The 24,575-nt window shown below is 33.5% G+C and overlaps 1 protein-coding gene and 2 long non-coding RNA genes across 3 annotated transcripts; 1 reads left to right on the top strand and 2 right to left on the bottom strand.

The window, feature by feature from the left end:
- Positions 1–518: 518 nt before the first annotated feature.
- Positions 519–10,834, top strand: LOC134238236 (uncharacterized). The gene is made up of 5 exons (XR_009985958.1): positions 519–668; positions 786–908; positions 2,302–2,427; positions 4,315–4,424; positions 10,165–10,834. It is a non-coding gene; the product is annotated as an uncharacterized LOC134238236 (long non-coding RNA).
- LOC134238237 (uncharacterized) lies at positions 10,277–11,386 on the bottom strand. Its single transcript, XR_009985959.1, has 3 exons — positions 11,231–11,386; positions 10,531–10,705; positions 10,277–10,411 (listed from the first exon to the last, which is right to left on the bottom strand). It is a non-coding gene; the product is annotated as an uncharacterized LOC134238237 (long non-coding RNA).
- A 5,563-nt stretch (positions 11,387–16,949) lies between these two features.
- On the bottom strand, positions 16,950–18,340 carry LOC134238235 (uncharacterized). The gene is made up of 2 exons (XM_062720357.1): positions 18,131–18,340; positions 16,950–17,326 (listed from the first exon to the last, which is right to left on the bottom strand). The coding sequence occupies exons 1-2, from the start codon at positions 18,255–18,257 to the stop codon at positions 17,040–17,042; spliced, it is 414 nt and encodes a 137-aa protein (XP_062576341.1). The 5' UTR covers positions 18,258–18,340; the 3' UTR covers positions 16,950–17,039.
- Between the last annotated feature and the right edge of the window lie 6,235 nt (positions 18,341–24,575).

The following is a 24,575-nucleotide window of genomic DNA, read 5'->3' as shown; positions in this document are numbered from 1 at the left end:
TCTCTTTTTCTTTGAGAGATATCTCTTTCTCCTTGAGAGATATCTCTTTCGTGATAAGAGATATCTCTGAACGTTAAAGAGATATCTCTGATCGTTAGAGAGATATCTCTTTCAACTACAGAGATATCTCTTTCACTTAGAGAGATATCTCTCTCACTTAGAGAGATATCTTTCCAAGTTAAAGAGATATCTCTTTAAGTAAAAGAGATATCTCTCTAAATTTATCTTAAGAGATATCTCTCAAAGTGAAACAGATATCTTTCAAAAGGGTCTAAAAGAGATATCTCTGAAGCAAAAAGAGATATCTCTTTATTGCAAAGAGATATCTCTCTTCATTATGTTTATTTAAATTCCATTTGAAATGACTTCTCCCTTTACCGGAAGTAAACTTTTTATTCATTATTTCAAAAGCTGAGAAAATTCGGTCCAGAGTCTGTAAGTCTCGTCACGTGACTCGCGAGATTTTACGATAATATTCACTTCCTCGCACATGGTCACGGTGAATGTGTACTATTGAGTTCAGCATGTTTCTGGGTTACACACAGCTTTCAGGGGGAAATTAAATAGTTTAACAAAGCCGAAGGGTTGTCCGACTAACGATGTATGAATTTCATGTCATAAGAAATTGGGTGCGAGCGTCCACCAGGAATACTTCGATCGAAATACAGGTAAACAAATCAGAGAGTGTCATCCGTTTCTTGTTTATTTTGAGGGAAAATGAAGTGTTTTATTCTTAACCGAATGAAATAGTTTCGAAATTATCTTTTACCTTAATTTTTTAACAGATTTCTCTTGAATCCGAGATGTTATTTATCAGCTGATTATAGAGGAGGAGTTTTGTCATTGATGGGTACCAACGTCATATTCATCATAAATTATGATATTGTGGCTGCATCATTTTTGTTAGGGTAATTTTTTAATATACTTTTTTTTCAGTAAATTTTAACCTGATTTGTATCAGTGGATTATTTTTTGAGCATTAAATGTTTGTAGCAATTTAGATCTATTTCACAAGGATAAGATGTTCATATATTTTGCCATGCATCTCTCTGCATAAAATAAAATTTAGATGACCATATTTCTCACTTTAGAGAGTATGTTTCCTGTTTATAGAACATGGTTTATGGATTTTGGTAAATTTTTCTGTCTGTTCAAATTTGCCTGCATGGCACAGTGGTTAGAGTGTCTTCTCTAGTAGAGTCGCGAAATAAGGTGTTGATGGGTAACACGAATCACCGGAATGCCCTGTAATCACCGAAATGCCCTTACAAATCACCGAAATGCATAACAAAATCACCGAAATGCCCACACATATGTTTTTACATGATGTTTTTCATACAAATTAATTTTTCTTTTTATCATTAAAGCATAACATGGTTTATCATACACTATCAACCATTTCCATCGATCCTTGTAAATTACACAATGTACCAAGGACATATATAGGTCCGTGATTATACCAAGCTTATAATCTCATAGTTCAGTGAATAAAAAATAAATTTTGATTAAAGTCATATATGGCATATATTTTTGTTTACATATTTTAAACGTAAAATTTTTCTATTTGATTATAAATGTAACTTAATATATACATTGTTAATATAGGATTTTCTATTAAAATTACACATATGTCCAATCAAGAAAACACGTAAACAATATTACAAACAATTTTTTTTTATGAAGAATAACTTATTGTTAGGAATATATTTAAACGAAAAAGAGGGAAAATTGAAATAAATAAAACTATTTTGGCACGTGTCTTTAATTAGTGAGAGTTATCTTTCTTATACTTACAGGCACATATCTTCAAATAAAAATACTTACGCTAAAATTATGAAATTTTTACTTTAGAACAGTTAATTTCATCAATATTTATTATTTTTTTGTTTATTCTTGACAATATAAGGGGCTTTTCGGTGGCATTTCAGTGATTTCTTGGGGCATTTCGGTGATTACAGGGCATTCCGGTGATTCGTAGTACCGGGTGTTGATCCTTACATCATGAGTTTGAATCCCACTGTGGGATGTGGAGACCTGTCCTTGGGATGATACAGTATAACTGTGGCCCCTTGCTGCAGTAGGTCAGGTGTTGGCAAAAAAAAAGATCCCTTCCTGCTCAATCAGTCAATGGCCCTGAGTGCTGAGTATTAGGTCATTAGGACAAAATTTGCAGCTCTCCACTGTCGTTTCCATATGAGTGAAAAATTCTTGAGAGGAACGATAGACAATATACAATCAATCTGTCTGTTCAATTTATTCACTGATATTACACAACTGTATACACTAAAACTTATTTTATAGCAGAGGTACAAGAGAACCAGTAACACAGATAAAAGATGCAGTTCCTAAGAGATCCAAAGTCAGCAGCACCTAAGACTAAACTGACTTTGAATTATCAGCATCCAAAACAATGCAAATCAAATACAGGTATGAAATTGATGCAACAAAATAAGTTCTAAGACAAATATAAAATTTATTTTTTATAAGACATAGCATATCAAAATGACTAATATATACTAGTCAACAACTGGCCAGCTTTAAAAATATTTTTGTTTGATGTACTCCTACCTACTTTTATCAAGGTTGGTAGGTAGGTACCGGTAGTTTTTTTATGCCCCACCATGATTATGGCCTGGGCATATAGTGTTTGTCATGTCTGTCTTCAATCTTTCTGTCCATGCGTCACACTTTACGTTTAGCTAAGTTCAAAGCCCAGTTTCAAAGAAACTATACAGGATATTTCATCAAACTTTGCTGATAGATATTGATAAGAGCTATGCAACTGCATCAACATTTTTTGTCCTTTACCTTTCCTTTGACCTTGACCTCACTTTTCTTAAATTAGTGTTTAGCTCAGTTTTAAACATACCATTCAAGATGGTGTTACAGCAAAACTCGGATATAACGAAGTTGCTGCTACCTATGAAATTGCTTCGCTATATTCATAATTCATTATAATCGCAGGGATTTTCCACTACCCCGTGTAGGGCCGAATATGGACCCCATTCCCAATTGCAAAACTCCTCCTTTTTTCTCAAAAATGAACTGCCTATATTCAATTTTTGAAAGAAGAAGAACTCAAGAAGGTAACCTTAACATAATTCACAAAATACAAACATGTTTAGGTTTGGAAATTTGAATGAAATGAACAAAATTTTGAAGAATCTTGTGTAAAACTTTATTATAATGATCATTCTCCAATTCATAGTTCTGAATAGCTAAGTGAAAGATCAATTTTTATTCATCTAAGCATTTATTTCTTGAAAAACATCATACGATATTTCCCAATAAGTGATAAAATGTCGTAAAATTCCCAATTCCAAGGGCCTGGGCCCCATTCCCAAAAGTGAGTGGAAAATCCCTGAATCGTATAAGAAATTCATTGAAATTTTATAGCTGGGAATCCAAGATGACTTTGCTATACCCGTGAATTCACAATATTCGTGTTCGTACTAAACGAGATTTACTGTATCAAACATACCATACTGATGAGAGCTTTTCAACTGAAACAAACATTTTTTTACCTTTGCCTTTCTTTTGACCTTGACCTTGCATCAACATGACATTGACCTCACATCTCTGAAATTAGTGTCAAACTTCATATGCTGATACATACTGATGTAAGCAATTCAACTGTAACATTTTTCAAGATATTCTGATCAAATTTCATTCGAATTTTCATTTTGCATGACTAATATACCCTCGGCGGGCATTCCTGTCCTGTGGACATATTTCTAGTTTTTTTTTTATGCCTTACAGCATTGAATAAATTGATAACTGTCATATTTAAAACCACAGACTCAGAAATCTGTTAATGTTTTCATTTAGTTAGAATGACTTTGTATTTATAAATTAAAAAGCATCCTAAAAAAATATGATACCTTATCTTTAAAACATCTATGGAAATTAAGGGGGGGGTTAAAAAATTTTAAGTGCCCCCAAAAAATGAATGCAAATGGGTAGGGGCTATTTTAACAGGTCGGTCAGAGTACATCAAACAAATCATTTTTTTATTGTTGGCCTAGGAAGGGTACCCTAAATATGAAAATGCAACAAATATTTTTAAATGAAAAATTTTAAATGAAAATATTTTTTATGTATAAAAAGGACAATTTTTATTCTAATTTTCTTGTAAAATCATTGATAAAATTTAATGAAGAAAGTTAAGATTTGTATCAAATAAATGGATGTTTGTAAGATTTGTAACTCATTATTTGTCAGGCACCTTAGTCCTACATTATTATCAGCTGCACATACAACTATGGCCTATGTAATAATTCAAATGGCATGTTACAGAAGCTTGCTAAATTACAGGTTTCATCTGTACATCTGGCAATCTTAGGACAATACTGGATGGTTTTAATTAAGAACTGATCCAGCATGAAGACCAGCCATGTGCCTCACCTGTCATGACATTATTAAAGGTAAGTGTCCCTATAAGCATTTCTGAGTACTGGTATATGATTGCAATACTTTCCAAAACTTTTTTTTAAATGCTTTGTTTTGAAGCATTTTCCATATCCATATATACACTGTACAAACACAAGACAATTTTCACCCACTCACCACCACAATTGCACACACTCACACAGTGCACTTTCTAAACTTAAAAATAATGAGATATTTGTAAAATACTTATGCCCCCCTCCCACCACATTGGAATTTTTTATCTAAGTCCAAAAAGGCATAACTCTGTCAAAAATGGTGCGAGCATACCCAAAAGAGAACTTGACCTAGATATTCATCTGATAAATCTGTATACTAAATTGCATTTCACTATGTGCAACCTCTACAAAGGAAATGAACGGAAACTGCAAGTAATTGGAATTTTTCTAAATCCAGGGGGCATAACTCTGTCAAAAATGGAGCGATGATCATACCCAAAACAGAACTTGACCTAGATATTCATCTGATATACCAGTAAGGCTGTATACCAAATTTCATTTCAGTGCAATGGTTGTGAAGAAAATGAATGGAAACTAAATTGACTGACAGACAGCAGCAAAGCAATATGCCCTCTTTCTTCAAAGGGGGGCATAATAAATGTACATGTACATATATGTAAACATATGACAGTTAAACATACAATTTATCCAAAAACAAAACAGATGTACCAAAATATGTAGATATAAATTAACAAAAAAATACAATTTTGATTTTTTTTCATCACTTGTTGTACACATTATCATACAGGACCCATTAACTGAGTATTTTGTCCTTACATTGAAAAACTTTTTCACCACAATTTTCTATGTTTCTTTAATACTTAAATAACTTTACTGCATCAATAAATAATGGCTTACTATCTTGTGATCTTGAATAGTAAATAAATTTTTTGCAACTAATAAAAGAAAATTTTCTAAACAACTTAATTCCTTCTATATTACCAAGTAAAACAGTTCTTTTGGATATTTTGTAATCTTTTTCAATGACACTAAACCATTGTACAAATTGATTCCAAAATTCAGTCACATTTATATACTCAATCATAAAATAAGTGAATTATTGTCTATTGTTTATATCCTGTTTCTATGTCTATTGTTTGTTGTCAAGTTTAACCTCCACCACAACTTTTGAACCTTCAACCATGAGAGATACAGACTTCATATTTAATATGCCTACTCCACTAATTAAATTCTTTCAAAAGACACCAAGGTCAATGACCTTGTGACCTTGACTGTGACCTATATGCTAAAAATAGCTTTTTTTAAACTTTCGCCATAACTTTTGATACATTAAAAATAGAGAAATCATATTTGGAATGCCTTCTTCACTAATTATGCTCTTTCAAATGACACCAAGGCCAGTGAACTTTTGACCTTTACTGTGACTTTAATGCTATAAATACCATTTTGAACTTTCGCCATACCTTTTGTACCGTTAAAGATAAGAGACTGCATACTCCACTAATTAAGTTCTTTCAAATGACACCAAGGCCAATGACCTTGTGACCTTGACTGTGACCTATATGCTTAAAAAAACTTGTTTGAATTTGTTGCCACCTGGTGCATAGTGTTTCACAAACATACAGTACCGACCGCACACAACCTAACACCAGCGCAAACCCGGAGCGGACCCCGGGTTCGCTTCCCGGGTTCGCTCGGGGTCCGCTTCGGGTTCGCTTTCAGAAATTTTGGGACCGCTCCGGGTGCGCTTTGGGATCGCTCCGGGTTCGCTCCACGTTCGCTCGGGGTCAGCTCTGGGTCCGCTAGAGCGAACCCGGCGTTCGCTTCCTGGGACCGCTTTACGCACTGATGCGTGAAGCGGACCCCGCTTTAATCTCACCGCCAGTTAGCCCCGCCCCTTTTTAGCTCACCTGAGCCGAAGGCTCAAGTGAGCTTTTCTGATCACATTTTGTCTGTCGTCCGTCCGTCCGTCTGTCTGTCCGTCCGTCTGTCCGTCTGTCTGTCCGTCTGTAAACTTTTCACATTTTCGACTTCTTCTCAAGAACCACTGGGCAAATTTTGACCAAACTTGGTACAAAGTATCCTTGGGTGAAGGGAAATTTAAATTGTTAAAATGAAGGGACATATCCCCTCGCAAGGGGAGATAATCAAGAAAAGAGATAGATAGGGTTGGGTCATTAAAAAATCTTCTTCTCAAGAACCACTGAGCCAGTAAAGCTGAAACTTATGTGGAAGCATCCTGGGGTAGTGTAGATTCTAAATTGTTCAAATCATGACCCCCGGGGGAAGGGCGGGGCCACAATGGAGAATCAAAGTTTTATATAGAAATATATAGGAAAAATTTTGAAAATCTTCTTCTAAAGAACCACTGGGCCAGAAAAGCTGAAACTTATGTGGAAGCATCCTAGTGTAGTGTAGATTCTAAATTGTTCAAATCATGACCCCCGGGGGAAGGGCGGGGCCACAATGGGGTATCAAAGTTTTACATAGAAATATATAGGAAAAATCTTTGAAAATCTTCTTCTCAAGAACCACTGGGCCAGAAAAGCTAAAACTTATGTGGAAGCATCCTGGTATAATGTAGATTCTAAATTGTTCAAATTATGACCCCCCGGGGAAGGGCGGGGCCACAATGGGGAATCAAAGTTTTATATAGAAATATATAGGAAAAATCTTTGTAAATCTTCTTCTCAAGAACCACTGAGCCAGAAAAAGTGAAGCTTATGTGGAAGCATTCTGGGGTAGTGTAAATTCTAAATTGTAGGAATCATGACCCCCGGGGGAAGGGCGGGGCCACAATGGGGTATCAAAGTTTTACAAAGAAATATAAAGGAAAAATCTTTGAAAATCTTCTTCTCAAGAACCACTGGGCCAGAAAAGCTGAAACTTATGTGGAAGCATCCTGGTATAATGTAGATTCTAAATTGTTTAAATAATGACCCCCGGGGAAGGGCGGGGCCACAATGGGGAATCAAAGTTTTATATAGAAATATATAGGAAAAATCTTTGAAAATCTTCTTCTCAAGAACCACTGGGCCAGAAAAGCTGAAACTTATGTGGAAGCATCCTGGTATAATGTAGATTCTAAATTGTTTAAATAATGACCCCCGGGGAAGGGCGGGGCCACAATGGGGAATCAAAGTTTTATATAGAAATATATAGGAAAAATCTTTGAAAATCTTCTTCTCAAGAACCACTGGGCCAGAAAAAGTGAAGCTTATGTGGAAGCATTCTGGGGTAGTGTAAATTCTAAATTGTAGGAATCATGACCCCCGGGGGAAGGGCGGGGCCACAATGGGGAATCAAAGTTTTATATAGAAATATATAGGAAAAATCTTTGAAAATCTTCTTCTCAAGAACCACTGGGCCAGAAAAGCTGAAACTTATGTGGAAGCATCCTGGTATAATGTAGATTCTAAATTGTTTAAATAATGATCCCCAGGGAAGGGCGGGGCCACAATGGGGAATCAAAGTTTTATATTAAGAAATATATAGCAAAAAATCTTTGAAAATCTTTTTCTCAAGAACCACTGGGCCAGAAAAAGTGAAGCTTATGTGGAAGCATTCTGGGGTAGTGTAAATTCTAAATTGTAGGAATCATGACCCCCAGAGGAAGGGCGGGGCCATTATAGGGGAATCAAAGATTTACATAGAAATATATAGGAAAAATCTTTGAAAATCTTCTTCTCAGGAACCACTGGGCCAAAAAAGCTGAAACATATGTGCCCATGGAAGGATCATGGGGTAGTGTAGATTTCAAAATGTCTACATTATGATCAGTGGGGTAGGGTGGGGATGCATTATGTATAACAAGGGGGAAATCTGATAAAGAACAGAATGGTCAAAGCTTCTCAGGTGAGCGATGTGGCCCATGGGCCTCTTGTTTATTCCAATACAGTAATGGTATTGTGGATGGATCATTGTTGTTTTTGCGACGATGCTGACATGTACACTGTACATGTAAACAGTGATATAATGGAGAACATTGATAAATTTTCTAAAATTCAACTGTACATTCGACGAAGATTTTTATGTAAATGAATAATTGATTTCATTGATTTTTCGATCCCGAGAAATTCAAACTAATTTAACGGCGGGTTATAAGGCATGCATTTATTCTTCTTAAGTTATAACGAGAAAACAAAAAAGAAGAGGAAGGAAAGAGTGTTGAATTGATTTCCAGTGTATCGAATGGTGTACAATTGAATCTATAAATTACATGTAACCTTTTGTACATCTGATATATTTAGATTTCATTCATAGTAGTTACACATTAAAAGTTCGTAATAAATAATTACTGGACATTTTCTAAAAAAAAAAAATTACACTGTATATAAGATTTTTTTCACGGTCAGAATTTTGGAGCGAGTAGGATTTTTATCAGAATAAAGAAAAAGGCAAATAATAATTGTTCTCCCGACCCGATGAGAATATATTAATATAGGCCCCCTATTTCACACACACATTGTCTTTATAAAATTCTAATTATTTTACTTTATTATTTATGATTTCTCAATTTACGTATTACATTAAATTACTCAAAATTTACATCAAAATTATTGATTTTCTTAATCATGTTAATCTTGATCTTCTTGGTCATGAAAAAAATGCGTGTATAATTATGGAAATCTTCCTTCTGGATGCACAGATTGAAGTCATTCCGCCCTAATGGTATTAACAAACTGAATGACTTCACCAGAATGAACGTGAATTTAACGCAAGTCCTGATGATACATAAAAAAATTATTCCTTCAATTTAGTGTAACTCTACAGTTAGTTTGCGTTACCAACTCTCGAACAACCCACATAACTACGTATTGCTTACGCCTTAATCAATAATTTTTTCCTGATAATTAGTCCAAAAACATTTCAATATTTATAATAGATCATAATTCATATGTTTCAAATATTCCTTCTATATTATATTTCTCTGATTATTCTTTGTCAAGTACAGTTACGCCATATTGAGAGAATTAAACAATGTACGATTTACTAATGTCGAGATTAATTAGCATAATTAATTCGTTCAATTATGGAAATCGCACTTCACCTGAGTTTATCCCGATAAACCAGACTTACTTCATAGCGGTCCGGATTTCTTTCTTTAAGTGTATATTCATGTATTCATGTATAATTCTACGTGGAAAATTAAAACATAATAATTAATTGCCTTAATAAAAAAAGAAAATAAATATATAAATATGCAACCCGGAGGATTAAAATAAATAAATATTAAATAATATTTTTATAATCATAATAGATTTACACAGCACATTCACACGTTTTGCTTGTATGTACAGGGTTTGCATATATATCGAATTAAATCAACACGTTCGATCTTATATCCCAATCGTCGGATTAATATGCTATTTTGATTGGTTGATGCGCTGATTGGTTAATCGCTAATCCTGATTGACAGCTCTGTAAAGAAATACCGAACCTGCGTTCGCTCTCTGGGACCGCTACTGAATTTGAGGTTCGCTCTCTGGGTCCGCTTCGGGTTTGCTGGGGGTCCGCTACGGGTTCGCTTTGGGTCCGCTCCGGGTTCGCTCGGGGTCAGCCCTAGCGGACCCCAAGCGAACCCGGAGCGGACCCAGAGAGCGAACCCGGGGTCCGCTCCGGGTTCGCTTTCTGTTAGGTTGTGTCCGGTCGGTACTGTATCTTGTTTTGAAGTAGTTTTAATATTTGAATTTCTGTCGAATTTTATGTTACATATAAAAACCAAAAATTGTTACTATCAAAATCATTTTTATTTCAGTACTTTACGACAGTGGGATGATGGAATATTAAAGAATGGACATGGCTCTATATTACTGCCTCAGAGATCAATCCAGGTTTACTTATAAATTGAAGAAAAACACTTTAACAGTCAAGCATCATTTGAAGCTACATATGTAACCGCTTTAACAATATGCCTGCTTATATAACCAAGAAAGCACAGTGACCAGTTGTACCTATGATGTCAGACAAGATCCTGAAAAAACTTCCAGTACACTCATCACTACCTGCAAAGAATTAAAAATTCTAAATGACTTGTATCAACACTTTTGTACTTCATCTGGCTTGTATTTTCAGTACTCATTAGCTTTTAGCTTTCTTCAAACAAAATTTCATATGTACTAACTTGCAGGTGTAAAATATTTGAAACAGTTTGCTTGTCCCAAAGGAAATTCTGCCAATTCGCAGTGGCATGAGCAGTTGATTGATGTCACAGTTCCACCAGCAAAGTATTTGTAGCTGAATGGTGCCATGTAAAACACTTTTCACAAGAACATGGAAAACATCCTAGAAGTGAGGATCTACAAGAAATTAAGTGAATACTGTCTTGAATATTTTCAATGTTATGAAATGCTTGTGTACATCCTTTATATATAAAACTAATTACGCATGTAACTACCAAATATACAAATTAAACTTCAATCCTTAAATTTGTTCTTAAGTTTATTTATAACATAATATAATAAGCATGCAATATTTGTCTTGTTATACTGAAGGATTAAATGTTAAGAAAATGTCATTCATTGAAAAAAAAGTGCAATCATTCTGTGCAGTTAGCAATTTTTATGGAGAACCTATCGATGTGCATTTGCAATTGTTGGGATTTAATGACAGGCACACAGTAGAAGAATTGTACTTGTTAATAAATGTTTTTTACCAATCAAATTTCAAATTGATAATTTAATAAGAAAGCATATGACAAATTTAACTATCATTATGGTCCATTGATTTACCATGGTGTTTGAGCTTTTGTGGACTTGATAATTAACTAGTAAGTTTGAAATATTGAAGTAAAGAAAAGTGCAGCCCAAAAATTTATCCTGTACCTGATTTAAAATGAGTGCCATCATAACTACTTGGGAGTTGCCACACTCTTCATGAGTATAAGAATTATTGGATATGCCTCATTAACAGGTCTATATTGGTACATGGATGACACAATCAGTCGAAGCATTGTCCCTTTTTTCAGTACCTCCTGGATCCCTGTAAAATATAATGACAAATGTAGATAAAATGTTATACCATTATGATGAATGTCTTATGGACCCAGTGCAGACCTGTTTGGTGACACCAATGGATAAATTGGGGATTGTTCTAGCTTTGACAAATAAGAAAATTCCTATTTCTAATGCCTATTTTAAGAAAATAAAATGTCTTTTTCATAATTGTTAGAGTATTTGGGAACACAGGCACCTGTTATGGATAATACCCCCCCCTTTTTTTTAAATTAAAAAAAAATATTTAAAAAAAGGGGGGGGGGTATTATCCATACTTCAGGTGCCTGTGTTTGGGAAGGGGGTCATAAGGCTTTACAGTTAATATATTGATCGTACATGTATGTTGTTTAACGTCCTACAGTTAATATTGAAATTGAATATATACATCCCTGTGTACATGAAAGAAGTAATGTTGGACGTGTTTATTTTTGGATTATTAATTAATTAAAAAAGAACATGAATTCTATCAGGATTATGTTTAATCGACATAGTAATCAACCCTGTATTCCCGTGATCGATGATATTGGGTTCATGTATTTCGAATTTGTTTTTATTGACTTTGCATTCTATATCCCCTGCTCAGCTGTCCTGTGAGCTAAATAAATGAAATAAATATAATATGGAACCAATCTTTGGGGGACGTCTTGGTTTGAAATCCTGTTACTTTCGCTTAAAACAATAAAGCAATTAAACGTTGTTTACCTGTATTAATCAGTCCATTTTATCCTCTTCTTTTCAATAACCAGAAAACGAACGACTTAACAGACATTACTTCCTGTTTCGCTTTCGTTTTTAACGGGAGAATTAGTTATTTTATTTTAAGGGTGATTGGAAAAGAGATATCTCTTTCATTAAAAGAGATATCTCTTTAGCTTAGAAAGATATCTCTTTTTGAAAATCTAAAGAGATATCTCTCTAATGAAGAGAGATATCTCTCTTAAACGTGTTAAAGAGATATCTCTCTAACTTTAAGAGATATCTCTCTCGCTTAAAGAGATATCTCTCTAGCTTATAAAGATATCTCTCTTACTAAAAGAGATATCTCTCTTTCAAAAAGAGATATCTCTTTTGTTGAAAGAGATATCTCTCTAAAGTCTAAAGATATCTCTATTAGTCAAAGAGATATCTCTATAAGCTAAAGAGATATCTCCATAAGCTAAAGAGATATCTCTCTATGCTAGAGAGATATCTCTCATTTTGAAAGAAAAAAATATTTTACGAATAAATAGTAAAAGGGCTTGCCATACTAGTATGTATCTTTCGATGTTCTGTCATCACTTTTTAGTATAATACCCAAGAACATCTACGAACATATAAGCGAGTCATGTGTATTTCTTCAGCGTCGTGCATTGCTTACAAAATCGAAAAACAGTAACGTCATTAGAGCCATTTCAGCGTTTTTCCTCATAATTGTCGTAAAATTACATTTTCAGACCAGTAGGCGTTACAGATAATGTTAATTTTATATTAAAATTACAATGTTTTGGAAAGGTGTACTGTCACACTTACAGTGTATGACTGCATGAAAACAAAAAGCTGCGCAAAGTCATGCGCACTCGAATTAGACTCGGCCTCGTTAAGAGCAAGCCCTTGCGTATCGAATAAACTGAGTGATGTTATTCCCGTATGCAGGTAAAGGTATGTCGCTACAAAAGTAAGGAAAACTGACGATATAAAAATCAATAAGTTTACTATGATAAATATTTGTTGTTATATTACCATAAATGTCTTTTTCTAGCCCTAGGTGTATCAGGCTCTGTGGTATCACAGGCACCTGAGGTGTGCATTATAGCCCCCCCCTTTTTTTTAATGAAAAAAATATGTAAGATTGTATAATATATCAAAAATATAAAAATTTCCCCGTCAAACACATCCATATTTTGTTCTATGCAAGCAGATTGTAAATTTCTCACGTTCAAGGAATGGCCTTATACGGTATAAAAAAATTATGTTTTAATATATACATGTACACTGTATTTTTATTCGGCCATAGAACTAATGAAATGACTTTAAGTGCGACTGTTGATATTTTTGTCCATCAACTTGTTTTTAAATAGCTTGTCTTTTTTCTATTTTTTTATAAATTGTACATAAGTAGAGCATGTTCTAGCGTATTGAATCTACTAAGAGATGCACCGCATATGCAGGAGGAAAGAGTATGTTATAGGATTAAATGTTCTTTTCTCAGAATTTATCGATGTGTAAACTCTGCCTTTTTACTCACAAACTGAATAAAAGAGCGAAGCACTTTTATGTAAAGTTTGTGAGTAAAAAGGCAGAGTTTACACATCGATAAATTCTGAAAAAAGAACATATAATTCTTATAATTCCAATTACGAATTTTTAAAATCATTAAAATTGTACGACGTAGGAATACTTTATGCCGCAAAGAAACGTATACAAGATGAATATCGATAAAATCCAACTTAAATTGTCAAAACAATCAATAGATAAACTTATAAAAACTCAACAAATATAATAAATACGCGTCTTCTCCAGAATAATTTGTCCTTGACCATGACCATGTTGACATTAACGACAACACTCATGGCGAAAGTTGCAGACCGACGACGTCCTCGATTTGCTCTGGTTCGTTCAAAGATTTACGGAGAATATGGGATCTGTAGGATGTAAATATGTAAATTTGATGCTGATGAGGCAAGAGTCTGAGGTACGTTTCTTTTCCCTATCACAACGATACCAACTGAGCTGATATGGAGCGTCGAGAAAATGACAGCATGATCAGCGATTTTTTTAAAATTCACAATCGTGATCCGACAGTGACATAAACATAATATTCCCGTCTGTCAGTCCTGTTTTGTTGTAGCAAAGCGAACGACAACTCTGGGTAGAGATTGCTGTTTTCATTGTTTTTACAACAGTCTAGTAGCTAGGTCAAGAAAGTAGAGAAAGTAGTTCAGTCTGATTGAAAAATTCATCGATGTGTAAACTTTTTCTTGAATTTGTTCTCGTCCAATCAAAACACAGGGAATCAATAAATAAAATTAAGATTGGAATTATTGCTGTATAAGTATCACTATGGGAACTTTGTTATTGAAAAGGCATCATGTTTATCATAAAGCTTCGTTCTTGGGTTACCATTGACGTCTTTTTCTAGTAAAAGATACAGATATAAAAGAAATGTATCAGATTCTGTGGTATCTTTAATCTCAAGCTGACTGGGATATATCATGTCGACATATGAATGAAAATAACTATTGTTGATTGGTAATGTAATAGGTCGCGAAATATCTAAATGTCGACTTGAAGGGCACAGCAAGTGTTTTCTTCTTCTCATGTATTTGAACAAAGTCTGCTTTATATGAACACTAAAAGGTCTGATCTCCAATAAATAGTTGAAAGACTTGATCTCCACAAACCACACCGATATTGTCAATCAGAAACTGTAGCATCCTTTCTATATCAGCTTCAGAGTACTTAAGCATGTAATCAGATTGCTTTTAACAAAATAATTTTGCAAATGACCAATGGCAAGGTTAGGTAATTAACGAGTTCTATTTTTTATTGAAAAAGAAGCTGTTAATGATATCAAAGAGCCCGGACTTTGATTTGTCGTGAGAAATGGTTGTATATTGAGTGGGAAAATCATAAGTTTTTTCTGTAATTGATTTTGGTTGAATTATGTAATTTAAAATTTTCCAAAAGATTTTTTAAGTATTCACACGTGATTTACGTCACTTTTTGATATCTATTGTTGCTCTATATTCCTAGAGTTTCTTTTTCGCTTTTGTATATTTATATTATATTATAAATACTATCTTGATATGGAGTAAAGAAAGAAGTTTGTTAGAACATTTACTGGAACCCGTTATGTATGTATTTGTAAGGATTTTATGAAGTCTCGGAATCCAATATAGATGTGATATTTATGCTCCCAATCGAAGAAGGGAAGACATACTGCATTGCTGTCGTCTTTTGGTCGGTTCGTCTATTTGTCTATCTGTTGGTCCACCAAACATTTCTGTCTTTTTTCTTCGCAGAGGATGTACATTCTAAAATAAAATTTGGTATACAAATTTATCATAATATCTAGGTCAACTTCTGTTTGGTACAATTGATCGAACAATTTTTTGACAGAGTTATGCTCCTTCGACTTTGGGTACGATAGAGCAATTGGATTAAGAAACATTTAAATTATATGGTAGGGAGCATAAGTTTTTTCAAAAAACATCTCTAGTTTAAATCTTGGTTGGCAGGAATATTAAGAAATATTCAAAACTAACATAGGATTTTGAAGAAATTTCTCCGTAGGAACGGATGTTTGGGTATAAATTTGATTACCACTTGAAGAATTGAATCCCAGAACTTCTAAAATATAATTAATATAATGTAGTCACCTGCTTTGTCATCTGGGACCATTCCATACTTATCGTGTAATCTTATTTTTTTTTCAAAACTCACTTATTAAACAAGAAGGATAAAATTATTTTCATATTGGCCCCCAGTCGCTTTAACGCGAGATTTTAACATACATCTGATAAATTAAATCCATTCTGTCAAAGTCTCAAGGTCTTCTTTTCAGGTCTAACCCACTTCCAGGGAATTCAAAACTTTTATGAAATTATGATGCCAGATGAAAGATCGGTGTTGCCTAACTTTTGACCTTTTCAAATAAGTGATTTAAGGTCCTAATTATTAATATATTTTATACGTCACCAGTAATAACGTGTCCAGCAGGACAGAACTTTAGTTAAATCTAGCTTAAAATCTGTTATTATTTGTAGCAGGTGCTCTTAATGAAGTTAATTTTTCAATGTGTTCTGTGATGACCTTTGAGAATACATGTCACTTCATTACTTTAATTCGTTAAGTGTCCATTATCAATCTATGCTATCTATTGCCAAACATAAAACTTCATAGATCGTATCAGCAAATTAAGATAGCAGAGGTTGTTCACAACTTTCTCGAGGATCAAAGTTGGTAAGTGCAAAGGGAAACGTTTCCTTTAGAAGCATGTGGTCATGAATTGTCCTAATTTCCCAAATATCCATTCTATAATTGTTTCAATGCAAAGGGATGAATGAGTATAATAACTAATACTAGTATATTGTAAAGACCAAAACAGTATTCAAAGTGAGGATTCAATTTTATTCAATTACCAGTTAACTAACAGATAGGGAAATAATCATATTTTTATATAGAGTAATAAAAAATATACAGTGTATTGAAAAAATATTTCATTTATTCATTACATGTACTTTTAAACAGTTCATGCCGACATTAAAAATTTGGCGTAAACCTTGATACACTTCTTCCGTCTAACGACAATTTTGATTGGTTAAAAATGATAGTGTACATATAGTCCTCGAGAAAAGCTCTGATTTCTTCAGAATTGTGTATTTTCATTTTTTGAATTTTTTCATTGATTAAAAGAACAGTTTTGCTCTATTCATTACATAAAGAATAATGACAAACATGGATTTATAATGAAGGCGAGGATTCATTAAAGAGTAATAGATACACATATTATAAACAAAACATTTTTATATTGAAAATAATGATATATACTTTTAAGATTCTTTGAGATGTAAAGATATTGATCGGAAAGATTTTACTTTATTCTTTCATTTTTCTTTATTATCAGTAGACATTGAGCTTTGTGAGTCCTGTAGAACCCTCAGTAGACAGTTAAATAAAAGCTAGCTTCATGATTCTTGTTGGCTTTACATGTGTATCTCCCAGCGTCACTTAGACGTACTTCCGGTATCCGGAGTTCACTCAAACCGTAGCCATCTTTGTTGTCATTGAAGAGTTCCGTAATTGTGTTTCTGCTGGACTTTGTAACGAGGCGACCGTTGTGAAACCAACTCATCTTTCTCATCCTGACGTTATTATCTCGTGCGATACACTGGAGACGGGCTGGGGATCCCAAGGCAACGCGTTCACTCCCACGAATGAGTATCTCTGTCAAGATGATACCAAGAATATACATTGATGGTAAAAATGTCTGACTATTAAAATACCTTCAAATATATGTAATGTATGACAAAGCTTCAAGTAAAAGATTCTGAACTGTTATTCGATCTAAACACATGAAAAGTTTATTCTTTTCAATTGACTATTCTTAGTGAATTACTTTCATCAAAAGAAAATTCATAAGCCCTGAGTTCGAATACAACATTTCGTAGAACAAAATGCATATGTACCGAAGACTGGCGATTACTTTTTCTTACGTCTTGATGTGAGAATTGTTTTTAATTGAATAAATGTTGTTTTAATAAGGTAGGCTATTTGTGTCAACCTATACAATAAAGCTATATTCCGTGGAATTTAAAGCAATATGAGCTGACTTTGATGTCGGAATTTTTTGTCGCAAAATTGTAAAAAAAAAAAAAAAAAAAAAAAAAAATACTATTTTATTGACAAAAATAATAACTTTTCTAAACTTTTGTTGTTCAAATTTGCGATGGAAGAACTATTAATAAGCTTCGATTGAATCCAAATTCTATTATTGTCGTTCTGTACAATAATGATTTCTTATGTAAAACTGTATATTGGATTATATACAGAAGTCTTCCTTCAGATTCATTTTATTCTAATTGGTAATAAAGGTTTAAGTGACATACAAATTTATCATAATTACACATAATAACACATTTTAACAGAATAAGTTTTTATCGAAAGCAACGGTTCGCAAAATCATATGTTAACATTTGAAATTCACCTGAATTAAATTTCGATAAATGAACTTGAAGCAAAATATCTTACCTGAATTTGCACATGCTGTAAAAAACACCACTATCGTGAAGACAAGTAGACTTTTGACTTTCATAATTTGGACTGCTTGTTCTAAGGTATTGTTTCGAAATGCCCAAGTAATCTGCAATTGCCACATGTTCTCGGAAAATTGAATATTTTATTCATACGTGTCATGACAAAATGTCACAGCTATTATTTCTACTTTTATCTTTATCACCAACCGCCGAAAGGGAATCTAAACATTCTCTCTCTCTCTCTCTCTCTCTCTCTCTCTCTCTCTCTGATTTCAGTTTGTATTGTTTAAATGAACTAGAACGTGTTTATTGTTTTTTTTTTCCTTCATGTATTTCATTTTTCAATTAAAAGTGCTATTTTCGACGTTAAAAAACATTTGGAATTTCTGGGATGAGCATGCAGATAACGATCAGTTTTCAAGATCAAAAGTCCATAAAACAATACAAAATAGGAGCGTTTTAACCATATTATTACAAAATAGGCTATGGAGGAGCAAAAATCCCCTCCCGACCGGTCACACCCGCCGTGTGCTTCTTGTCGTCGGGAAATAACGGAAAAATCCGTCGTCAATTCAATGTGTAAATAATGAACTAACGATTAGAATGAAAAACTTCGGTAAGCATTTGATTCAATGATAAATTGTATTTGCTGACAATGTCATTGTACCGACCATAGAACTTACGAAATGATGACTTTAAACGAGACAGCTGAATTGTCGTTTCATTAACTTGTTTTTTAAATACTTTACCTCCTATTAGAAATTGTTCATAAGTAGAGCATGTTCTAGCGAATCAAAATTTATTATCACCATTTTTTCTAAGCATTTTGTAGCACAACATCTGAAGTTTCTCCTTACAAAAGTTTATAATTGCGGAAAAGTAAAGATAGAGACTTGTTGGAGGAGTTTTTGGAGGCAGTGATTATATTTTTGTAAGATGATTTTATCAAATCTGGGATTCCAGTATAGGTTGTGTACATCGCACTTTTCTTCAATAGTTAAATATAACAAGCAGTGATCGCTCACATAAAATCTTTAAATAATACAAATCTCTAAAGAAAGCATGAAGCACGGAGCACTGGGAATTCCAGAGGTTGGATCAGGTGCCTAGGGGAGGGAAGCATCCCCTGTTGACCGGTCACAGGTAGAATGAACAATCTGTAGTCAAATCTAATATTAGAGCAAAGGCCTTATAATAAGTGTGAAACACTTCAGCCAAATTACAACCTAATGATGGCTTATATTTGCTTAGTACGTAGAGATTTACAAAATGCCGACATTAAATGAGGTTGTTAAAATCCATATAGCATGCTCTTTAGTATCTAATAATTTCGGAAATACTTATTACCATATACATGTAATAGCCGGAAATCACTACATAAATAAATTATCTAAGAGCAAGAGCCATCTTATACATAAAATGGCCCTGTACTTATATCAATTAATCAACTATCACTCTCTTTCTCATTTCATATATGAACATAAAGTAGACACTTGGTGCTTTCATTTTCTATAATAAAATTTTGTTTTGAGAATCCACATATTGGAAGACAAGCTTTGAGAAATTGCAATGTTCTTGAAATTTGCAGAAAACGTGCGTATTTGACTACATTGAGCAAAGAATTAATATATGAGCACAGCCCACGATCCAAAAAATAAAACATGTTTTTTGATGTTCAGAAACTGAGCTTTCATTATGATTTGCATATTTTGGATCAGAGGTTGTGCTCTATATGAAATATTGAAAAAATGCTTCAACTTTAGGTCATTTTCAAAGGAATTTACAGGATATGAGGAAAATGACGCATTTTATGACGTCATAATGCATTTACTAGATGTGAAATTACGTCACAATTAATAGATACGTGGTCACCCATACTCCAAGTGATAAATGCTGCATTTGCAACCTAAACTGAGCGGTTTTGATTTTTCAGAAATTCTCAGGGCCAAATAAGGCCCAAAGTGGCTCTTGCTCTTTGTTATACAATTTAACTGTCAATTGGCCCTTATCGCCTATTGTAGTAAAACATTCAAATAGGAAGCCAGTGTGAAAGTCTTTATGGTGACGTTTTATTTTAAGTTCACTGGTTATATGAATAATTTAATTCTGGTTGTAACACTGTATTTGATTGGATAAAAAATTTACTTTATATCGTATAAAATGGGTTGCCTACGTCACAATGGCTTGCGTCAAAAACGTATCAATCCGCCTGACGTTACATTCAAATTTTGCACAAATTGAAGTCATTTTGTCAGAACAATCATCTTTTTTCTTACATCAAATGAATGAAAATTAAATCATAATCAATGAAATTAATAGCTACCCATTTTATACGGTATAAACTGGGTTAGAACAGTTTACGCTTTTTTTATAAACCGCTTCGCGGTTTAGAAAGCGTAAACTGCCCCAACCCAGTTTATACTGTATAAAATGGGTAGCTATTAAATTCATTCCTTAATTAAAAGTAATTATTATACCTCTACTCTTATTACTCTATATGAATTTAATTAATACCATAAATCTGCCTATTTCCCCGAAAAGAGACTATTTTTCCCATCTGAGGACTACTCCCTGGAAAATCAGAGCTACTCCCTGGGACTATTCTCTCATGAATATTAATTAGTAATTTTAACCAATCAAAGTGTTCAGTGGGCAGAGCGTTCAAGGAATCTCGAGTCCGTGACGTCATGTTTTTAGCAATGTAACTATGACGTCAAAACATTTCGACATGCGATCTCAAAATCATACTTGAATTCTAGCAAAATGAAGACAACGATAATTCTTCGAAATGTCAGTGAAAATACTTTTTAAAAAATAATTTAATTGTTTCTGGACACGATGCATTACTTATCATACAATATGCTAAACTGCATGCATTAATTTTGTCTCTACAGTTTTTTTTTAATGTCGGAATATCTGGTAAAAAAAAAATTAAATCGCCTATGATTATTTCGGTATAATAAAGCAGTTATGGAATGTGAACTCGGAAAATAGCAAATTTATGGTTCCCCTCGGCAGGAAACTATTTCCTCCCTCGGGGAACCATAAATTTGCTATTTCCCTCGTACTCATTCCATAACTGTATACTATTGATTGATAATACACCAAGAAATATTTTTAAATAATTTAATTCTGGTTGTAACGCTGTATTTGATTGGATAAAAATTTACTTTATATTGTATAAAATGGGTTGCCTACGTCACAGTGACTTACGTCAAAAACGTATCGATCCGCCTGACGTTACATTCAAATTTGTACAAATTGAAGTCATTTTTTAGAACAATCATCTTTTTTTCTTACATCAAATGAATGAAAATTAAATTATAAGCAATGAATTTAATAGCTACCCATTTTATACGGTATAAACTGGGTTGGAACAGTTTACGCTTTTTTATAAACCGCTTCGCGGTTTATAAAGCGTAAACGCCCCAACCCAGTTTATACCGTATAAAATGGGTAGCTATTAAATTCATTCCTTTACTATCGAGTTGAAGGTCACAGCAAGTGTTTTAAATTCTTCTCATGAAGAATTTTTTTTTTCATAAAGTCTGCTTCATATGAATGTAAAATCAAGTCTGTAAATAAGAATAACAATACGATAAAAAAGCTATATTACATCGAATTAGGTTATGTTGTGATGTTGTTTAAATATAAATTGCTCATACGGCATATTATACATGTATATCCGTAGTAAAGCGTTAAGTATACTACTAGCATTTCAGTCAAACTGTTTAGTAATGGAGGAAAGCTAACTTAGTATAAACAACAAATCTTTACTCTTGAATTTTAAAATAACAAAGAAATATTTCTCAAGTTCGGCATTTTCAATTCACACAGTCTGTTTTGATTTTCTTTTCTTTTTCATCTTTTGTTTGGAAGGAGCGTTGCTTTTCGAGGGCGATTTCGGTTCCACACTTTTTCCTTTCCGTAAGCACTTTCCAAAAACTAAGATACAAACAATGGACACAAGTAATATAAAAATCATATCCAACACGGTTATAACCATCAGAAAGATTTCATACCCTTCTATGTCTTCTGTATCAGATATCACAAGTGGGTGAACAAAGATGAACAGAGCATTTATGAAGGATGTTAACTTAAACACAATGAAAATTCTCATCCAGTAGCGATGAAAATTGACGTTACAGCAAAATTCCATTAATGACACAACACTGGCAAATATCAACACAGCGATGACGTAAACTCCAAAGAGCACCTGTCCAAACCAGTGGTCAAGGTGAAGGCCATTGGTGTCGATACTCATAATAATGAGTTCCACGGCGTCAATTATGTATCCCACCCAAATCCTGGCTATAAAGCAGGTCTTCTTTTCAAAAGTATGACATAAATTAGCAAGAGATTTCAAAATAATAAAAGTGATGTCCAAAATATCTACGACGTCTGAACTTCCACTTCCCAAGTCTACACTGTCCAAACAAGGCAGATTCACCTCTACTTTGCAGCATCCCTTCAGTGGCATGGTACTGAATGGTAAAGAGGGAAATCCAAATAATTGAAGAGAAATGTTACGGACAGGTGTATTTAGCTTGTCCGGGGATTAAATGCAGGACACAAGATTCGGTCTTTGTGGGTATTTAACTAACATCTTTAAATCATTATCTGTTAAAATTAATACTTATTTAAAGAAATAATATTGGTATTAAGAATTTTCATTCACTCAATAGTTTTCTATATTTTAAATAGATATCATTTTTAGTCGGCTTATTTGTTGTACAAACATGCCGCAAAATATAATTGATTTGTTTATTTGTCAAATTTATCAGAGTATTTTGACTTTGAGAATGGTTTGACGATTTATTTTAGTAAATAAATTTTAAAAGTTGTGTTCATTAATTTTTTTTATTTCTGAACAACAATATATTCAAAAAGTGGTGTAAATCAGATGTGGATACTTAAAAATCTAAAGAACTTTTGAACAATTTGAAATAAAAAGATTTTACAAAACTCAGCAATTCAAAACCTTATGACTTGTACACTTTTACACAACCATTCCCCACGATAAATTGAAGTCCTGGCTTTTTCATATCATTCACAGCTGCTTTTTCAATAAAAATGGAACTCGTAAATGTACTTATCTTGTCATTTGCAAAATTATTTTGCTAAAAAACATTCTGATTGTATACACAAGTACTCTAAAGTTGAAATCAAAAAGATGCTTGAGTATCTGAGTAACAATATGTATGTTGTTTTCGGAGACCAGGTCTTCCAACAATAAATTGTAAATCCCATGGGTACCGATTTCTCCCCGTTATTAGCAGACAAATTTTTGTATTCATATAAATCAGAATTTTGTAAATTCTATGAAAGATACAATAAGCTTATCAGAAATTGCAATTTATACATCATTGAGTATATTATTAACGAATGTTTTTCATTCTAATTGTTAGTCCATTATTTATACACTGAATTGACGACGAATTTTCCCGTTATTTTCCGATCATGGCAAGGAGCACACTGTGGATGTAACCGATCGGCAAGGGATGCTCACTCATCCATGGCACTTGATCCTACTTCTGGTTTGTTTTGGAGGTCCGTGTTTGCTCTGCTTCTATTTTGTACTGTTTTCAGGACTTTTGATCTTGAATAATATTCGTTTATCTCCATATATCTAATTCATGAAAAAGAGCAGGACAAAAGTTTTAGTCTTTGCTGAAAATGTGCAAAAAAATTCTTAACCTATAACTTGTTTCAATTGAATCTGAAATGCATTCAATGATTGTCATCTTGATTCTACATAAAATTTTTAGAGGTTTACATTTGAACTGCTCGTTATTTGTATTGTGATGACTTTTGAGCTTGAAAGCTATTCAATATCTCCTTACATTTCATACATATCACTAACAATACATAAGCTGCAGAACTGTAGCGTTACATTAGTCTTTGAACATAACATTACAGATTCCATAACGCAGTGTTCAATTTTCGCCGCAAGATTATTTCTCCAATTCCAGCATTGTACAAGCACCTACCTTTCGTTCCTTTATCCGGTCTTTCGGATGAGACCATATCAACCGAGGTCCCGTGTCGCAGTAGGTGCTGGCTTGAAAAAGATCCTTACCAGCCTACCTACAATGGCCCTGAGTGCCAAGTAGATCTATAGAGCAAAATTTGCAGCTCTCCACCGGCAAGTGGTGGCTTCTCCAAATCAGTGAAAATTTTCGAGAGGGACGTTAAACAATATCCAATCAATCAATCATTTCTCAATTCTAAAATATTCTGTCACCAACTTGTATTATTTATCCACCTCCTAGCCGTTTACAGTCATCTCTACATACCAATAAATTCACCTGTTGTGACCTGTTGTCAGATGGCAGAACATTCAAATCAAGCAAAATTATTGCTATGTAGAGACGATTATAAAGGGTTAACTGGTGTATTTGATATATAGTATGATTTATAAAATATTTCTAGAATTAGGG

Source organism: Saccostrea cucullata, unplaced genomic scaffold (assembly GCF_032062105.1).
Source record: "Saccostrea cucullata isolate Sc308-1 unplaced genomic scaffold, CSIRO_AGI_Scuc_v1 ctg570, whole genome shotgun sequence".
Taxonomy (NCBI): Eukaryota; Metazoa; Mollusca; class Bivalvia; order Ostreida; family Ostreidae; genus Saccostrea; species Saccostrea cuccullata.
This window is presented reverse-complemented; position numbering and strand designations above follow the sequence as displayed.